The sequence below is a fragment of the Leguminivora glycinivorella genome, chromosome 15 (genome assembly GCF_023078275.1).
Source record: "Leguminivora glycinivorella isolate SPB_JAAS2020 chromosome 15, LegGlyc_1.1, whole genome shotgun sequence".
Classification (NCBI taxonomy): Eukaryota; Metazoa; Arthropoda; class Insecta; order Lepidoptera; family Tortricidae; genus Leguminivora; species Leguminivora glycinivorella.
This window is the reverse complement of record NC_062985.1, coordinates 9253090-9271570: the sequence shown is the minus strand read 5'-3', so window position 1 is coordinate 9271570 and position 18481 is coordinate 9253090. Positions and strand designations below refer to the sequence as shown.

General features: G+C 45.7%; 1 protein-coding gene across 1 annotated transcript; it reads left to right on the top strand.

The window, feature by feature from the left end:
* The first annotated feature begins 834 nt into the window (after window positions 1-834).
* Window positions 835-2120, top strand: LOC125234050 (retinol dehydrogenase 11-like). The gene has a single exon (XM_048140228.1). The coding sequence runs from the start codon at window positions 840-842 to the stop codon at window positions 1746-1748; it is 909 nt and encodes a 302-aa protein (XP_047996185.1). The 5' UTR covers window positions 835-839; the 3' UTR covers window positions 1749-2120.
* Window positions 2121-18481: the final 16361 nt, after the last annotated feature.

Below are 18481 nucleotides of genomic sequence, written 5' to 3'. Positions count from 1 at the left end.
CTACTTAAATATAATCATAGTTTATAATTATTCCTTTAAATTTTTAAATAAATTTTAACATAATTATTATTATTTTGCGCTATATTCTAGTATTTTCGTACAAAATAATATTTATTAGAAATCAAAAGTTTATATCGAGATAGTAGATTGTGGTTGTTATCAAAATTCCATAGGAAGGATCAAGATTGTTTTGCCCATTATTGTAGTGCGAGCGAGTGATAAGACGTGCTAGAAAGGGTCGGCATATTGGGCTCGCGCGGCGGGTAAAATACCTAGTTTCGCCCGACGCCGAAATGTTATAACGCTCTTAAGTAGTACAGTCAGAGCAGAAGTTCCGTAACGAACAAGGTTCCAAAATGAACTTGACAGGACCTTATTTTTAAGATAATAAGAGCGTGTTAAGATCATTTTGAACACCTTGCCCGCTTCGGAAATCCTGCTGCTGACTGTAAACAACCAAACGTAACTTTTAGGCCTTTTTATTCGTTCACTATTTCGTATGTATGTTCATTACGAACGGCCAGTGTCGTTTGCCTTCAAAGTTCATGGCCGTTTTTATTATTAATAAAATAATAACTAAGCAACAGCTACCTTAGTCAGATAGCCAGCATACCTGAGATCTCTCATTAGGTTATAGCATCAGAGTAACTAGGTACACTGCGCCGTGCGTTTGAGTAAGGAGCTTGGAACGCTTTGTGAATAACAGCCAGCCTTGCAAAGTAGCTACAGGAAAACCGAACGACCTTTCAGCCTTAATTAGATAAATGTTTTTTATTCTTATTTTGCTCAGTTTATTATCAAAAACAAGTGTAACCGGACATTATTTCTGCTGTTTCAATATGGCTCGCGACGAATTTTCCAACTGCGAATCGGATATCCGGTTGGACGGAAAAGTGGCTCTCGTAACAGGAGCAACGTCTGGCACCGGGCTCGAAGTGGCCAAGAACTTGGCCAGACGAGGGGCCAAGGTCATCATAGCCAGTCGAAACCCTGCCAAGTTGGCAGACGCGAGGAATATAATTACTAAAGCGGCTAAACACGACAACGTTGTCGCCAGAACCTTGGATTTTGAGTCACTGACGTCTGTGAGGACATTCGTGCACCAGACGATAATGCAAGAGCCAAAGTTGGACATATTAATTAACAACATTGGTGCCATTGGTCTAGAAGACAGACTGACTGAAGACGGCCTTCAGACTATGATGCAAGTAAACTATTTCAGTTCATTTCTGCTTACATTTCTGTTATTCCCACTTTTGAAAGCATCTGCGCCGAGCAGAGTTGTCAACGTATCCTCTCTTGCGTTGGTTCTTGGTTTTATAGATTTCGAGCACATGAATGATGTTGGACGATACACCAATTTTCAATATTATTGCAACGCTAAGCTAGGAAACATACTCTTTACGGTGGAGATGAATAAAAGAATCAGTGGTCAAGGCGTGAATGTTTACAGCATGGATCCAGGACTGGGAAAGTCGGAATTCTTCAGACATTTGACCAATGAGGATTTGAAGACGTTGTTGAATGCTGGTTTGCAGCTGATTGGCCGGCCATTGGATCGAGTAGCTACTATGCCAGTGTATTTGGGGATAGATCCGAGGGTCGAACATGACAGCGGGAACCACTTTAGAGACTGTATGCTGTTCTACAGTAGCTGGTTTGCGAACGACACGGTACTTACGAGGAACTTATGGGAAGAAACCAAGCGACTGGTCGGAATTACGAAAGAAGAAGACTGGGAGAGATAATTGTAGTGGAAAAAATTTTGATTGTCACAAAATGTGATTGTTTATTGACAAATTCTGTAAGTCAGGCTTGGAACCGTGAGTGATATTGTGGTGCTGATTGTAAAAATACACGTAAGTTAATGAAATGTAATGTATGTATTAATGCATGATAAAATTCCTAGTTAGACTAAGACGTCTAAGGAATGTTTTGTTTGTACACCTGTAAAGGTAGAGTTTTGGTGATTCCATGAAAATTGTTACAATAAAGTATTAATAGTATTAATATTCTTACAATAGTATGTAACCCATTTCTCACAAACAATAAAGATTATGATTATGATCTATGTAAACAATGTTGTTTATGCTAATATGTTAGCATCTAAAAAATAAAATTTAAATATATATTCTAAAATAGCAGTCTAATTTTTTTTATCGTGTGGAAACAAATAAGGCCGAGCATTCTAATCCCCTTATTCATAAACGTACACTAAAGTATTTCAAGCCGGTAAAGTTCGTTTGTCCCTTTCTGTCACACCAATACGTCGGAAAGGGACAAACGAACTTTATTGGCTTAACTTTAGTGTACGTTTATGAATAAGGGGGTAGGTAAGGGTTTGGTCAAGTATTTTAAATTATGCATTTTTCCATTTTTTGCGATGTCACAATGTCTTCCTTCGACAATGGTTACTTTGGACCCTTTAATTGCAAAGAGTAGCACTGAAACTCGAGCAATTTCATAAACTCTGCCTACTCTTTTTGGGAATACAGGAGTGAATTTATGTACCTACGTATATTTATTGTGAAGTCTATCTCTCACTGGCTTATTCTAGTTGAATAAAACCGGCCAAGAGCGTGTTTTTAAATACCTATCCAACAATATATCACACGTTGGGGTTGGAATGAAAAAAAAATATCAGCCCCCACTTTACAAGTAGGGGGGGTACCCTAATAAAACTTTTTTTTCCATTTTTTATTTTTGCACTTTGTTGGCGTGATTGATATACATATTGGTACCAAATTTCAGCTTTCTAGTGCTAACGGTTACTGAGATTATCCGCGGACGGACGGACGGACGGACGGACGGACGGACGGACGGACGGACGGACGGACGGACGGACAGACAGACATGGCGAAACTATAATAAAAAAGGCCAATATTAGCTTAGCGCACGCGGCAGTATTCACGGGAGCCGTATTTGAGCATCTCTCGCTTGCTTCCGTGTTGCTTACGCAAACACACGCTCTGGCCTGAGGCACGAGAGAGCGCGATTGTGGCAAATATATGTAGAATTTTAAGTAGGTATGATTACAAATCTTAAGTTAAGTGTAATTTTAGAACAAAACGGGATTTAATCGCGTAAACACTTACATTTATATTAGGCCCGACGTTTCGAACATCACATTATGTTCGTGGTCACGGGTGAGTCTACCCGTGACCACGAACATAATGTGATGTTCGAAACGTCGGGCCTAATATAAATGTAAGTGTTTACGCGATTAAGTCCCGTTTTGTTCTAAAATTATGAGTGCAAATCGTGTTAGTCTAAATCAATATTAAGTTAAGTGTGTCGTCATCATCTTCCTTGCGTTATTCCGGCATGAGCCACGGCTCATGGGAGCCTGGGGCTGGGGTCCGCTTTGACAACCAAGTTAAGAGTGTATATTCATTATAATAACTGAGCAATAAATACATACATATTATATCACATTCTTACACAAAATAAAAATGTGTTGAGTTTTATATTTACTTACATAGGTATAGTCAGAATCTTATAATATTCTGATAATATGGAATGAAATAGCCATATACCTATATATAATTATTACCTGTGGAATAAAAAACATACCTAAAGAAGTAAAAGCCATGCGTGAAGGAATGAGCGCTAATTGCCAAGGTGTTTGTCAAGGTAATGTCAAAACCAGTTTAAAGCGATAACAAATTGGACATTTTAAATCAGGCCCCTGTATTGCTTATTCTTATGGGGTTAACCAAAAATAAAAAATTAAAGGTGGTTTTGAATCACACCTTGAAATGAAATGAAATTATTTTAGAAAGTATGTACTTATAAGGTCAATATAGTTACATAAGTGTATCATACGGAGAAGTGTGTCTGGCCTTCCAATATGGTCTGATTAAACAATGATCAGAGTTTATATTGAGAGTTTATATATGTTTACCACTAATCGTGAGTAGCAAGTAGTAAAAGTAGGAACTCGCATAACACCCGTTTTAATGAGTGAAAAGGTCAGACACGCTTATCCCCGTATGGCACGACATTTACCCGTATAGACCTTAGTGCGTTTTCACATTATCCGATCCGATATCGGATGTCGGACCGATATCCCCTACATTACAGGCGCCATCTTGGATTTTTTCTATTGCAATCCTTCCGACATCCGATATCGGATCGGATAATGTGAAAACGGCCTTACCTACTCGGTACCCGCTAACGCCTGAAACTTGTTACCGACGCTAAAAGGATTCTGCGGTCATCGGGAAAGCGTTTCCTTCAGACGCCAAACGCATTCCTAATCGCCACTGAGAGCTACGAACCAAATTACGCAATCAAAGACACGCTTATCCCCGTATGGCACATTTACCCGTATAGACCTTAGTGCGTTTTCACATTATCCGATCCGATATCGGATGTCGGACCGATATCCCCTACATTACAGGCGCCATCTTGGATTTTTTCTATTGCAATCCTTCCGACATCCGATATCGGATCGGATAATGTGAAAACGGCCTTACCTACTCGGTACCCGCTAACGCCTGAAACTTGTTACCGACGCTAAAAGGATTCTGCGGTCATCGGGAAAGCGTTTCCTTCAGACGCCAAACGCATTCCTAATCGCCACTGATTCGCCACAAACCAAATTACGCAATCAAAAACAATAGCATGGATTAAGAATCTGCAGCAAGCTTGGACGAATATCATCTTCGTAGACGAACCGAGTATCATTATCATTTGGAGATTCATCCGTGGATCCGGGAGGGAGAGGGGGGAGTTCATGAGTGCCCTCTGAAGCCTAAGTAGGTCCCCCCTACCTCCCTGGAGCCTGGGCTAGACACACACATTGACCACGTGTCCTCCTCCTGAGTGGGTCCGCCCTTGTAGAAATTACAGATTGTATTAATGTCATAATGATATCATAGGTAGAAATTAGCTGAGGTATATTGCTACAGGTTAAAAAAAAAACGAGCAAAAAATTCGACGCATTTTTCAAACAACGGTATCGGTATCTAGAACTACGTATTATGATAAAAGTACCAGTGCTCGACACAGGAATGTCCAATAGATGACACCCGTCTGTCATCTTTTTTAATAATGCCTTAAGATTGATAGTGTCATCTACTGGGACACTATCGAGGACTGATATTTTTACCTAATCAGTGTGCGTAGCCGAATGCACAAACGCTCACGAAACGCTCACGATATCTCTTTCGTAGCTATCTATCTCTATCGCTCTTGGGTATTGGCGCGATCAGACTACCTTTTTGCGGCGTGTCGATTTCGTTTCGCGTCGCAGAAATGCCATTCGGCTACGGGGCCAGAAGTTTAGGTACTAATTTTCGCCGGAGATTTATTGAGATTATTACTATTCAACACGGAGTTTTTAAAATGAGAGCGCAGACATTTGTATGGAGAACCGAACTTACTGTGAACGATTACTTAATTATTGCAGCCGAAGTGCCACTCTAGAAACAATTCACAGTCATTGTTTTCGGTTATCTAAATGCGCCCATCATCGTCATGATTGTCTATGCTTGACTTCTGCGGTCTTTGCTTTCCACTTACAATTAAGCGATTAAGCAAGTAAACATTTGTGACTTTCCATTAGAGAATAGTTGTTTTGTTTCAAGTAGGTAGGTACCTACAGATTCATCTAAAACAGAAATTGGACGTTAGATAAGTATTTATGATGGCGCCATAACATAACCTTCTCTAAGGAAAACCACATAATTTATAATTGCACCAAAACAACACGTTTAAAAACCATAAGCTAGAGTTACCTATGTAAAATGATACATTTTGTATGGAGACGGTTGCTTTATGACGGCACGGCTATCCTAGGATTCTCGACCTAAAGACGGTGCAGGCTACGGTGGGGGAAGACAGAAAGGTTTTTAATGAGGGTGTTAGCGACGCGTCGAAATATATGTAGGGGAGGCTGGGGTCAATTGGAACGTTTTCGACAAATTCGAGTATTCTACCTTAGTTTTTTACTGAATTGGTAACTTGAGTGGTCACAGTTATAGTCAAGCTATCTAGCTATATGGTGAAATGTATTATTTGGCTTCATAAGCGACAAATAAATAGTAAGAAGATTTTTAGTAAACCTCGGAAAATGTTTCAAACGTCCCTATGCCTGGGTCAAATGAAACAAAGGTGGGGGGTAGTTGAAACATCAAGAACAATCAATGGATATATTATTATAATCTTTACTTTCAATTATTTTACATTAGAATCATATCACCCAAACACAGTCTTCGAATTTAGCATTATCGAATGCCACCTATTCACTTCATCCTCCGAAGAAAGTGCCATTTCGGTCTGATTCGTTTTTTTACCTTTGCCCTTATTTGTTTTATTGATTTTTTTATTTGTTTTCACCGTCGTTTGTTCATTTTTCTGTTTATTTTCCTTACTCATTTCTTCTTTTTCGGCATATCCGTGTAGATGGTCAACTTTATTTTTTCCTACCCCTTTTTGGCTGTACCCTCGGTGGAGCAGGGAATGGCCTGGTCGCTTCGGGCGTAAAAATATTTAAGCGGCTTGTGGATGGCTGATTTGGATCATAAAAAGTTCCAAAAGTTAGGTTTACAGGAATGGGAGGTGTGGTAGGCATTGGCACGCAATTGCATTGGTATTGTCTCCTTCAGTTGACTCTGTACCAAACCTGCAACTTGGATGTCTGTCACATTAGTTAGTGTCTCAATAGATGTCTCAGTTTTATCTGGAGTTACGTAACTTGGTTAGTGTTGTTAGTTGGTGCCTCAGTAGATGGTGAAATAAAAAATCACGTACTAAAACTCAAAATCACCTACTAGGGTCAATTGAAACATGTTTCTAATGCCACCAAGAATTTTGTTTCTATTGCCCCATTAAGCTATTTGTAAACTTTAAATTAGATACAAAAATAACGGAACATTGTAGGCATACACAAACCACGCTAATTTTAAGTAAAATACTTACAAATTATTGTAGTTTAGTACAATCAGCATATTGCCAGTGGTTATTGACCAAGAAACAAAACAAAAACATGAAAAATACTTACTTTTACTGCCAAAAAAGTAATACGGTCACTTAAAAATGTTCGACGGGCTCGCAGCCGCGGCATGCACTACTCGACAGGTTCGGACGGGTTTGGCGGTCCTTCTACCCCTTGGACCGCCTCCGCTGTGACTATCCCTCTCGGAGTTATTTGACTTGTTTCTAATGACCCACGTTCCTATTGACCCCAGGCTCCCCTAAAATAGCATAAGAATTCGATTAAGACTGTATTCGTAATAAAGATTATTTCGTAGGTAGGAAACGGGTAGAACTGCGTTAGTTAAGTTAATTTTGTCAATTCCGATTATTAAGTATGATAATAAGACTCATATGTGATGTATTCGAAAGCAGGCAATTCCCATATTCCTTCCTTCCCAAGTCGCGGAAACCGAGTCCAAAGTTCAATCTAAACTCAGACTGTCCATTGGACTACGATTAATAGCCAATAAGCACTAACGTGAGAGGCTTAGAGCGAGAAAACCGAACTCTCCTCTGATTGGCTAAAAATATTTCCTTAAAGTTCCGAAATCATTTTCCTTTCACCCGAAAATTGCCTTAGGATTACTCGAATCCAAGCCAATAACTCGATAACTATAAGACATATGAAAATGTAAATAGTTTTAAAACGTAGCTGGGAACTTACGTAACACGATAACCTACATTTCCACAGTAATATTCCGTTATCGATAACAATGGAGCTCAAGGCGAGCCGCGAAACCAGTCTATTGTATGGCCCGGACGGCTAATCACCTCTTCTATTGTGTAAAAACGTAAACAAACGCAGGTGCATTCCACTCGAGGTGAATGACCCTAGTGTCAGGTGCATTGTTACGTAATTTCGAAGCGATAGCCTAATTAGTTTATAAGTAATTAGGATTTGAACGAAAAATGATAGCGTTAAATTCACGTAATCGAGCGCCGTAACGCGTTCGACCAATCACGACGCGCCATCCGTCGCCTATCGGGCGCAATTATTTACCTCTCTATCGCACGGAGCCTCGCGCTCAGCCGAGTCGTGATTGGGCGAATAAAATTGAAATGTTTCTTTCCGTGAAGCGTAGGCGCATTCTGAAAAGGGGTATAAAAGGAACGATCGCTCGGTATGGGACATTCGAATTCGACCGGAACAAGAAGAACCAGCAGCCTCCAAGGAAAACCAGCAGCCAGCAGCCTACTACAAGCAGCCTACAGCCAGCAGCCAGCAGCCTACAGCCAGCAGCTAGCAGCCTACAGCCAGCAGCCAGCCACCCTCCACGACGGGTAGCGGCAGCAGCAGAAAACGACAGCATCGCGACGTATCGTCCGTACCGAGCGTTTCGTTAGAATATTAGCTAGGAGTATTTTTATAACCGCGTTAAAATTAGAGTCGTTGATTTTTGTAAATATAAACCATTTGATTTGATTCGTTTTTTAGTTAGTGTATTCCAAAATCATAATCGGTACGGTTGATTGCTGAGGACGACATCGAAGCTCAAGGTACAGGCCCGGGACGAAAGAGTGAGTCGCACGAGCTCCAGCACATTCTCTCCACTTCGAGCCGTCGATAGGAAGCTTTGCGGACGCGGTCTGCAACAGTTTCTGGTCCTTCGAGCCGGATCTTCGTGCGGACTACGGGTCTACAGCGACGTACCTGTCATGAGCGACGACAGGATGGTAAGGACGAGGTCCAGGTCCAACCGAGCTGCGTCAGTGACGAGCGAAGAGGAGAGGCAGCAACTACTCGACGAAGGCGCGTCGGCGGCCCGCGAACGAGAGGCCGCACGCGCAAGCGCTGAGAGGGCGATGGGCGCCGACGCGGCGCGCCCTCCTCACCTCCCTCCGGACCCGCTGGCGTAACGGAAGGGCTTAGCGTCGCCGGCGCGCAACCGATGGGCGCGGCGACAGCTAACAGCACGCTCAGGTATGGATTAACCGTAGAGACACCGAGGTCACCGTCCTACGACACGACATTGCTATGGCGAAGGGATTTAGCCAAGCGGTTACGGCGTCGTTCCAGACCCACGCCGATCCCAGCTAGACATCCCAAGGCTGCCGTCATAGACAGAACTACCGAGAAACGAAAGTCGCTGCAGGAAACTACCAAGGAGGTAAATAAACCAATTATTAAAGCTCAGTCCGTCAGATCACATGCGAGCAGTCGCACTGTGATAGAAGCGCAGCTGTCTCAGGCGGAGCTCGAGGCCAGCGAACGGCTAGCGGAGATATCCCGGAGGGAGTTGCAGCTAGAAGCGGACATGGTACGTAAACGGCTAGACGCCAGAAAACTGCAGATCCGCGCTAATGCGGATAGCGCAGACGAGCACGAATCTGCTGGTAGCGTGCGAAATTCGAATCAAGATCGATTAGACGAATGGCTAGAGAACTCGCGAGACGCGACGTCAAAACCCATTTGTAAGAGGTTAACCGACGAACCTCTACCCAAGTACGAGACTCCGAGACGACCTGCGCAGGCGGAGCGGCATATTCGAGGCCTCTCACCGGACCGCCAGGTATATCGGCGATCGATATCGCCACCGTCGGAGTCGCGTAGGCGATCGATATCGCCACCGGAGCGACGCAGGCGATCGACGACGCCGCCGGCGCGTCGCGAGCGATCGACGTCGCCACAGCTGGACGCGCGTACTCCGCACACGGCGCACACGCGCGCCACCGAAGGTACTGTAGCAGAGTCCATGCTGCACCTGTTCGAGAGGATGCAGATGGCGGCCCGTCCAGCCCCGAAAGATATATTCGAGCTGCCGCATTTCTACGGAGACGTCAGCGAGTGGAGAAGTTTCTACAATACCTACGCAGAGACATCGAAGCGGTATAAGTTTACTGACTACGAGAACGTGGCGCGGCTCAGGATGGCTTTACGCGGGGACGCAAAGACGTGTGTGTCTCACGTGTTATCGACAGCCACCAGACCCGATATGATCGTGAGAATACTGAAAAAGCAGTTTGGACGCAGCGAGGTATTGTTAGACAAGGCGATTGACGACCTGCGAAAGTTGCCGCAGTTGGGGCCTACCGCGAACGACCTCAACACTTTCGCGATAAAAATAATGAACGTGGTATCTACAGTTATGGATATCGATCGAAGGCACTATGCCGATAACCCCATGCTCATCAGAGAGGTTACGGACAGGTTGTCGCCGCATCTTCGAAGCAGATGGTGCGACTACGCGAAGAAACATCGAGACAGCAAGGACCCGGAGATTCTGCAGTTGGCGGATTTCCTCATGGAGGAGAGCGAACAGGAGATGTCCTTCTGTCACGCCCGCGCCGCCCCGAGGCGAGCGCAGGCGCCGTTATCAGTGCCGCACGCGCGCGCAGCCGCGCTCGCGTGAAAATATCCGCAACGCACAACCCGCCGAGAGCTCCCACAGGACGTCAACACGAGGTGCAGAAAGTGACGTACGCGACACGTCAAGCCACAACATCCCGTTCGACGACGTGCCTGTTCTGCGGTGGCGGTCACCTGACGCCGGACTGCCGCAAGTTAGCCGCCCAATCCGTGGGCGCTAGATGGGAGTGGGCGAAATTAAATCGTATATGCTATCGCTGTATCGACGCGAAGCATATGAAAACACAATGCAAGGCCAAAGCGTGCGGCGTTGCAGGCTGTCCTCACGTACACCATCGACTGCTTCATGCGGACTCGCCGCAGGAAGTGCGTGAGGATACGGCTATGGTGCTAACACAAGAAATCAGGTCAGTACCTACATCGTCAGCAGTGACGTCATCGGCCGAGCCAGCGGACACGACGGAGCCGCGAGCTGCGGACGACGAGAACGACGCCCGCGTGTACGTGTCGTCAACACCGGACTACAGCGTGCTGCTAAAGGTACTACCCGTAACCGTATCAGGTCCAAAGGGAACGGCGCATATCTTCGCTTTCCTTGACGATGGATCCACCTTGTCAATGATCGACCAGGACGTCGCGGACGAGATCGGCGCGGTCGGTCAAGACGAGCCGCTATGCATAAGAGGTATTCAGCGGTTGAAACTTAGCTCAGTGACACAGACGGTCAAGGCTAAAGTAAGCCCCGCTCGTGGCGGCTTGACATACGATATATCCCTAAAAACGGTAGACGGACTAGGGATACGCTCGCAGTCATTAAATAAGAAGCGTCTATTGGAATACGAACATCTGGCGGACTTGGGCGACGAGTGCTACACGGGCATGGGCGTGCCGCAGATGTTAATAGGCGGAGACTTCAGTCATCTTATAAACCCGACGGAGGTGAGGCAGGGCGGCGAGGACGAGCCGTGCGCAGTTAAAACCTCGTTAGGATGGGTTTTCTTCGGGCGAATGCCGAGGTATGTACCAAATAACGAGCAGGTCGTGATGCACTGCCACAGTGACGACAGTGATCTCGTGGAGCAGGTCAAGAAACACTGGGCAGTCGAGGCGCTTGGCATAACGGCAAAGGACAACATTCGACCCGACGACCAGCGAGCGATCGATACATTCGAACGAACAGTAAAAAAGGTAGGACAGAGATACGAAGTCGGCCAACTATGGGCTGCCGACGACATAAAGCTGCCACCGAGTTTCAACATGGCGAAGGCGAGATTACGCAATCTAGAAGCCCGCATGTCGAGAGATCCTGACTTCGCCAACGAGTATCAAGCACAGATACACAAGCTTCTGGAAAAGGGGTACGCAGAGCGCATCATGGAACCACCGCAGTCAGATCGGATGTGGTTTCTGCCCCATTTCAGCGTCTACAATTTAAATAAAGGAAAGTATCGCGCTGTATTCGATTGCGCCGCGAAAAGTCAGGGATGTGCATTGAACGATTTCATCCTCGCGGGACCGGATTTACTACAGAGCCTGCTGGGGATACTACTTCGATTCCGTGAGTGGGAATTCGCCGTCACCGCGGACATACAGGAAATGTTCCTTCAAATACAGCTGCGAAGAGAGGATCGGCATAGTCAGCTCTTCATCTGGAGGGGATCGCGGCGTGACGTGACACCGTGGACGTACCAGCTAAACCGGGTATGTTTCGGTAACATCTCTTCTCCTTTTCTCGCACACTCGGTGCGGAATAGGAATGCGACGGACAACAAGGATCGCTATCCGGACGCGGTCTACGATATCCATAATAATCACTACATGGACGATTATGTGGCATCATATGAGACAGAACGGGAACTCATATCAACAGCGACACAGGTGAGACTAGCACACGCGGAGGCTAGCTTTCGGCTGCGCAGCTACGCTAGCAACAGCGAGTTGTTAATGCGAAACATCGATCCGGAGGAGCGAGCGACGGGACCTTCTCATCTCGGAGAAAAGCAACAGACCGTCCTCGGAATGACGTGGGACCCAGAGACGGATACGCTGGGGTACAACACGAAAATGCTACGAGTGCCAGACGACGTGAAAAGGTACGAGCGATCGCCCGCTAAAAGGGAACTTTTGAGTGCCGTAATGTCAGTTTACGACCCATTAGGCCTCATAGCGCAGTATATGATAAGCGCTAAGATCATATTCCAACGTGTGTGGACAAAGGGCACGGACTGGGACGAGCGGCTGCCGGCGGAGGAAGCGGAGGACTTTTTCCGGTGGCTGAGGGCACTGAGCGACGTGTCCGCGCTGCGAATACCCCGACGATACGCCACGCCCACCGGTGCAGTTAGAAGAGAACTGCATATTTTCAGTGATGCATCGACCGAGGCCTACAGCGCGGCGGCCTATTGGCGAGTATCGAACGACGAGGAGGAAACGCAAGTGAGCTTAGCTATAGCGAAAAGCCGAGTTTGCCCGCTAAAGGTAATGACAGTTCCCAGGCTCGAATTAACCGCAGCAGTCGTCGGCGTGCGGCTGGCGGAGACAATTTTACGCGAGCAGCGTTATCCTGTGACAAAGGTGACGTATTGGACAGATTCCATGGTTGTTCTCGGATGGGTTCGCGATGACGCGCGAAACTATCGTCCGTACGTGTCACACCGACTTGCGGAGATCGCCGAGAAAACAGATAGAGACGCGTGGAGGTATGTACCAACCGCTCAGAACCCCGCAGATCGAGCGACGAGATGTCAACCAGCGCAGAGCGTGCGCATCGAGGACGAGTGGTACGAAGGACCGCGCTTTCTCTATGGACCCGAGACATCATGGCCTAGTCACACATCGAATCGAACAGACGACCTGCCTGAGAGGAAGGCGAGACCGTCAACTGAGACATCACTGGCGATCATCTCAGCGAAGCCAGACCCTTCGAGCGTACTGCCAGACGTGAGACGATTTAGCAGTTACGACAGACTGTTGAACGCGACAGCGAACGTCTTGCTATTCATCGAGAAAACGAGAACGAAGAATAAAGCCTTGCAGCTACAAGTCAGACATTTGAGAAAGGCAGAACACATGTGGTTGCAATACAGTCAACGACGAAGCTTTCCCGAAGAGCTTCGAGCCTTAAGCCAGAATAGGCTCATCGATCGCAAATCGCGATTATACGACCTGGCACCCGAGCTAGGCGATGACGGCGTGTTACGCATGAAGACGAGGCTGGGCAGCGCTCCAGTATTGTACACCGCGCTACAACCGATAATACTGGATGGCCGCGAGCCGTTCACCCGTCTACTCATCCTGCGAGCTCACCGACGATCAGCGCACATTCACAACGAAGCAGTAATCAACGAACTGCGACAAGAATATTGGATACTACATCTGCGGCCGACCGTGAAGTCTGTAGCTCGAAACTGCGCGCTATGCACACTACGACGAGCAACACCGAGAGCGCAGCCCTTAGGCGATCTCCCGCCCGAGCGACTACAGGCGTATCAACGTCCCTTCACTCACACCGCACAAGACTACATGGGACCGATGTTCGTCACGATCGGACGGCGCAGAGAAAAACGCTGGGTGTGTCTATACACGTGCCTAGTGACGCGCGCTATTCACCTTGAAAGCGTGCACAGTCTTTCAACCGACAGCGCGCTACTATCACTACGAAGATTCGCCGCGAGAAGAGGATGGCCCAGGACGATGTACAGCGATAACGCGACGTGCTTCAGGGCGGCGGCGACGGAACTACGTGAGGCGTACCGGCAATGGCTGCCTGTACTGCAAACTTACGCCACTCAGAACCGAATGGAGTGGAAATTCATCCCACCTGGCAATCCTTCGGCCGGGGGCGCGTGGGAGCGAATGATAAGGACAGTTAAGATAGCGATGTCCTACACTTTCAACGAACGAGCACCGAAACCCGAAGTTTTCGAAACTCTACTCGCCGAGATAGAGAATATCGTCAACCGACGACCACTTACACATGTCAACGTCGATCCAGACTCCGAAGAAAGTTTGACTCCAGCACACTTTCTACTTCTTCATAACGCTAACCTACCGATGATTGGCGTTTACGACGAGAACGAGAAGAAGCAATGGAAGATGGCCCAAGCGCTTGCCGACCACTTTTGGCGGCGCTGGACCAAAGAGTACTTTCCTCTACTGGCACCGAGGAAGTCGTCCCACGACGGAGGGCGGCAACTTCAACCAGGCGATGTGGTCATCGTCGCTGAACCCAATGGTCCACGCAGCGTGTGGCCCCGAGGCGTCGTCGAGACTACCTACCCGGGACCCGATGGACGGGTCCGCTCCGCTGACATCAGAACGAGACACGGAACGCTACGCAGGCCCAGCTGCAGGCTGGCGGTCATCGCGTCGCAACCCATGCACCAGGAGTCTTCGACTGCGGGGACAAAATGTTAGCGACGCGTCGAAATATATGTAAAATAGCATAAGAATTCGATTAAGACTGTATTCGTAATAAAGATTATTTCGTAGGTAGGAAACGGGTAGAACTGCGTTAGTTAAGTTAATTTTGTCAATTCCGATTATTAAGTATGATAATAAGACTCATATGTGATGTATTCGAAAGCAGGCAATTCCCATATTCCTTCCTTCCCAAGTCGCGGAAACCGAGTCCAAAGTTCAATCTAAACTCAGACTGTCCATTGGACTACGATTAATAGCCAATAAGCACTAACGTGAGAGGCTTAGAGCGAGAAAACCGAACTCTCCTCTGATTGGCTAAAAATATTTCCTTAAAGTTCCGAAATCATTTTCCTTTCACCCGAAAATTGCCTTAGGATTACTCGAATCCAAGCCAATAACTCGATAACTATAAGACATATGAAGATGTAAATAGTTTTAAAACGTAGCTGGGAACTTACGTACATTACGATAACCTACATTTCCACAGTAATATTCCGTTATCGATAACAATGGAGCTCAAGGCGAGCCGCGAAACCAGTCTATTGTATGGCCCGGACGGCTAATCACCTCTTCTATTGTGTAAAAACGTAAACAAACGCAGGTGCATTCCACTCGAGGTGAATGACCCTAGTGTCAGGTGCATTGTTACGTAATTTCGAAGCGATAGCCTAATTAGTTTATAAGTAATTAGGATTTGAACGAAAAATGATAGCGTTAAATTCACGTAATCGAGCGCCGTAACGCGTTCGACCAATCACGACGCGCCATCCGTCGCCTATCGGGCGCAATTATTTACCTCTCTATCGCACGGAGCCTCGCGCTCAGCCGAGTCGTGATTGGGCGAATAAAATTGAAATGTTTCTTTCCGTGAAGCGTAGGCGCATTCTGAAAAGGGGTATAAAAGGAACGATCGCTCGGTATGGGACATTCGAATTCGACCGGAACAAGAAGAACCAGCAGCCTCCAAGGAAAACCAGCAGCCAGCAGCCTACTACAAGCAGCCTACAGCCAGCAGCCAGCAGCCTACAGCCAGCAGCTAGCAGCCTACAGCCAGCAGCCAGCCACCCTCCACGACGGGTAGCGGCAGCAGCAGAAAACGACAGCATCGCGACGTATCGTCCGTACCGAGCGTTTCGTTAGAATATTAGCTAGGAGTATTTTTATAACCGCGTTAAAATTAGAGTCGTTGATTTTTGTAAATATAAACCATTTGATTTGATTCGTTTTTTAGTTAGTGTATTCCAAAATCATAATCGGTACGGTTGATTGCTGAGGACGACATCGAAGCTCAAGGTACAGGCCCGGGACGAAAGAGTGAGTCGCACGAGCTCCAGCACATTCTCTCCACTTCGAGCCGTCGATAGGAAGCTTTGCGGACGCGGTCTGCAACAGAGGGGTAACTATGATAGCGACCCGCTCGCAGTGCTTTGTTATAATTGTTATACCACAGAATATATAATAGTACAGTTATACGGAAGAATGCTCATCTAACCCTTCAATCTTCCTGAAGGTGGTTTTCTACCGGCAGAGCGTGAATGGGCAGAGCGGAGAGGGAATTGAAATCGCCCTGACCCTTTTCCACTAAAAATTGCTATTAATAGCCATCGCGGGCCTGCGCGCGCCTGCGCGTACCTGCGCGTGCCTGCCGTAGATTGTAGATTTCATACGATACTCTACTCGTAGGTCGAAAGCAATACGGTACATTTTTACAGTAACAAATATCTCAATTCAAGTCTCGCACATCCTCTTCAATCCGCGCCTCGCGATGTCTCATCGCGCCCTGTCGGTAGAATACCACCTTCTAGTTAATTTATACTCTAAGTAGGAAGCAATACGGTTAATTTTTACACTAACAAATATTTCAATTCACGTCCCGCACATCCACGTCAATCCACTCCTCACCTCTCCACGCTAAGCCACTTTTCGTCTCGCCCTGCCGGTGGATAACTACCATCAGAGTTCATTTATACTTTAAATCGGAAGCAATACCGTTCATCTTTACACGAATAAATGTTTCAATTAAAGTCCCGCACATCCCAGTCAATCTTTACTGTTTCCACCGAAGATGCGCTGGGCGAGAATTGAAAATTTGCCATACAAATTTCAGTTCCCTCCTCGCTCTGCCCATTCACGCCATGCCGGTGGAAAACCACCTTCATGTAAAGCGAAATGGTGATAGCTAGACGCATTTTTCACAAATTGGTGTGATATCATGACTAAATATATTTGACAGAATCCAATGGTGAAAATGAACGGCGCAACCAACAAGGGGACACTAAAATAAACTATAACTAAGTAACTTAACTATAACCTAACCACAAAATTAAAATTTTGAAAAACCCCCGACCGCGACTTAGTGAACCGATTTTCATGGAACATAGTTAGTGAGGAGTAAGAACACTCATCACTAACTCAGCTTTCAGACAAAAAAAATCTAAATCGGTTCATCCGTTCGGGAGCTACGATGCCACAGAGAGATACAGACACAGAGAGACAGACACGTCAAACTTATAACACACCGTCGTTTTTGCGTCGGGGGTTAAAAATAATGAACAACAATTTATAACGGACGAAAAGACAAATATACAATGAATCGAAATCTTTATCTGTGTCTGCGATTCTCGTGTTTGAACTGCGACAGTACGTCACCAAATCCTGCGAATCTAGCTTTCTCCTTTTTATATAATACCTAACCTATAGCACTAAAATCAAAACCTAGTCTAGACTTAATAAAAGTAGGTAAGCATTTTTATTGAATATATGGCAAAATTACTTCCGCCTTTGAATTATTGAGAAAGATGAATAAGTATAAATAACTTCATATTCAACCCCCGACGCAAAAACGACGGGGTGTTATAATTTTGACGTCTCTGTCTGTCTGTGTCTGTGTCTGTCTGTGGCATCGTAGCTCCCGAACAGATGAACCGATTTAGATTTAGTTTTTTTTTTTTATTGAAAGCTGAGTTAGTCGGGAGTGTTCTTAGCCATGTTTCATGAAAATCGGTCCACAATGTCGCGGTCAGGGGGTTTTTTCAAAATTTTAATTTTGTGCTTAGGTTATTGGCATAAGCTTTTATCACCCACTGTACCTTTTTTTCAACAGTCATCTACTGCTCTCCGAGACGTTTCTAAAAACCCCTTACTTGATGGGAATGCGGCATTTCATTACAGAGTTCCTATGAGCACCTTTCTGCTCCACCATCAGATCAGCTTCATGATACCATAATATTGCATTGTCACGTGATTTACATATGAGTGCAAAATTTCAGCTCGATCGGAAATCAGAAAGTGGGTCAAATTTAGCTTCTACGTTTTCACCCAAACTACTCGTAACATACTAACAAGGCAAGTTGAATATATAAATACTTGTAAAATTAAAGTAAATTTTGGTACAATAAGTATTTTTTTCAGTCAAGATTGTCAAGAAAAGTGGAGAGTGTTTTAAAGGCCTGTACCTACGTCCTACACACTTGGGTGGTCCTTATTTTGCTAAAGTCGAATTTATGAACGGAAAATAATCTTGATGTGACTGAGCACAAACAAAATGTTTTTGTTTAGAATTTTTAAATGCATTGCACGTGCTATAATTTCGGATGTTTGTTGGTACTTAGATTGTACTAAATGTATTGCTATTAATAAACAAATAATCCACTAGGACTTTGTCGTAAATCCAATGATAGAGTGAGCATCGCCACATGAATACCTACCTACTGAGCTGGAATCGCAAAGTTGAAACGGATCCAAGACAGATGCCTATGTTCCTTATAAGCT

What these genes read in the sequence shown, in the direction of transcription:
- LOC125234050 (XM_048140228.1), top strand. Translation starts at nt 840, where the DNA reads ATGGCTCGCGACGAATTTTCCAACTGCGAATCGGATATCCGGTTGGAC.